Source organism: Coffea arabica, chromosome 9e, assembly GCF_036785885.1.
Source record: "Coffea arabica cultivar ET-39 chromosome 9e, Coffea Arabica ET-39 HiFi, whole genome shotgun sequence".
NCBI classification, from domain to species: Eukaryota; Viridiplantae; Streptophyta; class Magnoliopsida; order Gentianales; family Rubiaceae; genus Coffea; species Coffea arabica.
In genome coordinates this window covers 5,299,640-5,304,270 of record NC_092327.1, presented here as the reverse complement: position 1 = coordinate 5,304,270, position 4,631 = coordinate 5,299,640, and the positions used below count along the sequence as shown (strand labels likewise).

General features: G+C 40.0%; 2 protein-coding genes across 2 annotated transcripts; both read left to right on the top strand.

Annotated features, from left to right (window-relative positions):
* Window positions 1-405: 405 nt before the first annotated feature.
* Window positions 406-2,253, top strand: LOC113710058 (uncharacterized). The gene has a single exon (XM_027232905.2). It carries the CDS (start codon window positions 406-408, stop codon window positions 2,251-2,253), a length of 1,848 nt encoding a protein of 615 aa, XP_027088706.2.
* Window positions 2,254-2,987: 734 nt separating this feature from the next.
* Window positions 2,988-4,025, top strand: LOC113710059 (uncharacterized). Its single transcript, XM_027232907.2, has one exon. The coding sequence runs from the start codon at window positions 2,988-2,990 to the stop codon at window positions 4,023-4,025; it is 1,038 nt and encodes a 345-aa protein (XP_027088708.2).
* Window positions 4,026-4,631: the final 606 nt, after the last annotated feature.

The following is a 4,631-nucleotide window of genomic DNA, read 5'->3' as shown; positions in this document are numbered from 1 at the left end:
CCTCTCACTAAATGCTTTGTCTTTAAAGACAAAATTATGGAATTGGCCCGTCAAGAAAAAATTCTTTTCGAGAAAGATAAAGCATCGGCAAACCAAATAACAATAATGTTTGGGTCTGTGTGTTGTCCGATAGAAGTTTTAGCCACAACAAACAGTGCTTCGTCCAAGGAGCTTGAAAAATTCTCAATTAAATACGTTATTGAAGATGACAACGAAGGATGGACTTTAGTCACTCGAAAGAGGACTTGCAAGCCAAAAATAGAGAAGTACATCTTTTCGAAAAGCATTCGTTCGACAAAGCCTAAAGTGACAATGAAATGACGAAATGCAACAAAGAAACAAAAGGGAGTGGCCACAAAACCAATTCCTTCAGATTTTCAGCTCCTTCAAGAGGTTCGACAGCCCATGACACTGAGAAAATTTATACCCAAGGGGTATTTAAGTAATGATGCTGATAATTCCACCTCTTGTAATGTCGTCAAAGCTGAAAATCCTCAAGTCACACAAATTGGCACGAAATTTGAGAAAAAACTCAAAATCGATGATAAACCACCAGTGAATTGTGCAACGACCATCATTTTTTATGATGACGATTTAACTGTTGAGTTCAAAACTCACAATCGACCTTTGTTTGTTAGCGCGTATGTCCGAGAACAGAAAATGAATCGGATACTCATTGATGGGGGATCTGCTGTCAATATTATGTCCGTACGTGCTATGAAAGAATTAAAAATTTCAAGCGATGAACTCTCCCAGAACCGCCTAATGATCCAAGGATTTAACCAAGGGGGGCAAAGAGCAATTGGTCTCATAAGGCTTGAATTGTTCATTGGTGAGTTGTCTTCAAGTGCGTTATTTCATATCATTGAAGCCAAAACCTCTTATAACATGCTCTTGGAAAGGCCCTGGATTCATGAGAATGAAATTATATCGTCTACTCTTCATCAATGTTTCAAATATTGTCGAGATGGTATAGTTAAGAAAGTTACTGCCGATGACAAACCTTTCACTGAGGCCGAGACTCACTTTGCCGACGCCAAATTTTACCTTCAGAAAGAAGCAAAAAGAAAAGAATCAGTGAAGGAAGAAAGTCAAGATTTCAAAGTACCCAATTTGCGATATATTCCAAGATCAAGGAGAGAAGAAGGTCAGTCTTCTTTTATCAGAAATGATACATTAAATATTCCGCTCACCAAGATAGAGCCTGTTAAAAATGAGAAAGCGAGCTTGCAAGGATTTGTTCGTCCCAAAGAAGAACCGGCAGTAGAACATTACTCACTACCAACTAATCGGACTCAAGAAGGTTTTGATCCAAACGCATACAGACTTCTTGCTAAGGCCGGTTGTAACCCAAATGAGAAGCATGCATTGGGCAAACTCCCTCCTGAGGTGACTGGCGAGAAGACTCATGGATTAACACCTACGCAGAAAATATTGAAAGAAAAAGGCTATAACGTTGAAAGTTCATCGATGGGTCTTGGTTATCAACCGCCTTCTCCAGTGCGTATAATGATCAAAAGGGCAAGTTGTAACTATGTGAACGAAGAGATGGAGGTCACAAGCCGAAAGAGATCTGTGTTCGATGGGTTGGGAAATAAGTCAAAGCGTACTTCTGTGTTTGACAGACTTGGCCCGCAGTCAAAAAATTTGAAACCGCCCATCTATGAAAGATTAGACAGCAAAAAACAAGAGTACCAAATTGCCAAAGAAGAAAGTCTTACTCCAATAAAAAAGAACGGACTAAGAAAGCAAGTCTCCAATTTCTTCATGCACTATGGAAACTTATTCAATGTAAGAATTGAAACCATTTTTGAAGAACAGGGTCAAGAAAGTATGGCTTCCTGTCACCATATTATGATCAGTGATCCCGAAGAAGAAGAAGAAGATGCGGATGACGCTCCCCCTGAACTTGAACAAGGGGTAAAAAATACAGTCGATGCCCTAAAAGAGATTAACCTTGGCACAAGCGACGATCCTCGCCCAATTTACGTAAGCTCTTGTATGACTCCTGAAGAAGAGAAAGAATATGTTGATTTGCTGCTCGAGTTCAGGGACGTCTTTGCCTGGAATTACTCAGAAATGTCTGGTTTGGATCCAAGGATCGCCGTTCATAATTTGTCTGTCAAGCGAGGAACAAAACCTGTCAAGCAAGCTCAAAGGCGCTTTCGGCCCAAATTGATTCCTCTGATAGAAAAAGAGATAAATAGATTGATTGAAACTGGATTCATACAGAAAGTGAAATATCCAACATGAATTTCAAGCATTGTCCCTGTGAGGAAAAAGAATGGGCAAATCCGGATTTGTGTTGATTTTCGAGATTTAAATGAGACTTGCCCCAAAGATGATTTTTCACTCCCCATCACAGAATTGACGGTAGATGCTACAACCGGGTATGAAACACTATCTTTCTTGATGGATCATGTGGCTACAATCAAATACGTATGGCGCTCGAGAATGAGGAGCTCACTGCTTTCCGCACCCTCAAGGGAATTTATTGCTATAAAGTGATATCGTTTGGCTTGAAAAATGCTGGAGCGACATATCAAAGGGCAATGCAAAGAATTTTTTATGATATGCTCCATAGGAATGTGGAGTGTTACGTTGATGACCTTGTGATGAAATCAAAGAAGCGAGAGGATCATATTCAAGACCTTCGAAGAGTTTTTCAACGCCTTCAGAGATACCAACTGAAGATGAATCCTTTGAAGTGTACATTCGGAGTCACTTCTAACACGTTTCTCGGTTTCATCGTTCATCAACGGGGATTAGAGGTCGATCGATCTAAAATTGATGCCATTGTGAACATGCTTGAACCGTGAAATATTCATGAATTGAAGAGCCTTCAAGGGAAGTTGGCATATATCCGGAGGTTTATCTCTAATTTGGCCGGACGATGCCAACCCTTTAGTCGGCTGATAAAGAAAGAGGTACCCTTCGAGTGGGATGAATCGTGTAGGAATGCTTTTACAAGTATCAAAACGTACCTCATGAATCCCCCACTGCTGGCTGTGCCCATTCCAGAAAAATCATTGATTCTCTATATTTCCGCCCAAGAACAGCCGGTTGGGGTCTTACTTGCTCAAGAAAATGATGAAGGTAAGGAGAATGCGCTGTATTACTTGAGTCGGATGATGACATCTAATGAGTTGAATTACTCACCCATCGAGAAGTTGTGTTTGGCACTTATATTTGCCATCCAGAAGTTGAAACATTATTTTCAAACACACACTATTCGACTCATATCTAAGTCTAATCCCATTAAATATGTCATGGCAAAACCTGTACTGTTTGACCGACTCACGAGATGGTACCTCCAGTTTCAACAATTTGAAATTATTTATGTACCTGCGAAGGCTGTCAAAGGACAAATATTGGCAGACTTTTTAGCGGATCATCACATACCTGCCGAGTGGGAATTGACTGATGAACTCTCCGATGAAGAAGTGTTTATGATCGAATCCCCATGGTCAATGTATTTCGATGGAGCCGCGCACCGTGACGGAGCTGGTGCAGGAGTTATCTTTTATACTCCTGAATCAGATATATTACCATACTCTTTCACTTTAACACGTCGGTGTTCAAACAATATGACTGAATATCAGGCATTGATTCTCGGTCTGGAAATGACCGTAGACATGAAGCAGTTGCATCTTAGGGTCTATAGTGATTCCAAATTAGTGGTAAATCAACTTCTTGGTATTTATGATGTTATAAAGCCTAAATTGATCCCATATTATAAGTATGCAAGACAACTCATGGAATATTTAGATAATGTCACTATAGAACATATTCCTAGAAATTTCAACCAACAAGCTAACTCTTTAGCAAGATTGACGTCCATGATCACTCTACCTTTTCATCGAAATCAAATTTCAATATGTCAAAATTGGATCATACCTCCGATGTTTGATGAAGAGGATGATGGTGAGGAAGAAAATGCTTATCATATTTTTGTCCATGAGATCGAAAAGGAGGATTGGCGTCACCTCATCATTGATTACATTAATCATGGAAAGTTATCATAAGATCGCAAGAAAAAGGTCGATATACGTCGTCGAGCGCCACGTTTCATTTACTACAAAGGGATGCTTTACAGAAAATCATTCAATGGGGTGTTTCTACTATGTTTTGGAGAAGATGAGGCATGCAAGCAATGGAGGAGGCTCACTCTGGGATATGTGGTGCTCGCCAATCTGGCCCGAAATTACACTTTCGTATTAAAAGAATGGAATACTACTGGCCAACGATGGTAAAGGACTGTATCGATTTTGCTAGAAGATGTCAAACTTGTCAAATCCATGGCAATTTCATCTGCCAACCTCCTGAACCATTGCATCCAACTATGGCTTCTTGGTCGTTCGATACTTGGGATTTGGATATAGTTGGACCGCTCCCAAAGTCTTTTGGAGGGCACATTTTCATTTTGACAGCAACAGATTATTTCTCAAAGTGGCCTGAAGCGGTTCCTCTAAAAGAGGTCAAAAAGGAGAATGTAGTAGATTTCATTCGCTCGCACATCATTTATCGATATGGGTTCCCGCGTTATATCATCACCGATAATGATAAGCCTTTTTGCAATGTAGCAATGAACAAGTTTTGCGAAAAGTTTCATTTCAAACAGTACAATTCGT

Bases quoted from the DNA above. Each gene is read 5' to 3' on its own strand.
- LOC113710058 (XM_027232905.2), top strand. From the start codon at position 406: ATGACACTGAGAAAATTTATACCCAAGGGGTATTTAAGTAATGATGCT.
- LOC113710059 (XM_027232907.2), top strand. From the start codon at position 2,988: ATGAATCCCCCACTGCTGGCTGTGCCCATTCCAGAAAAATCATTGATT.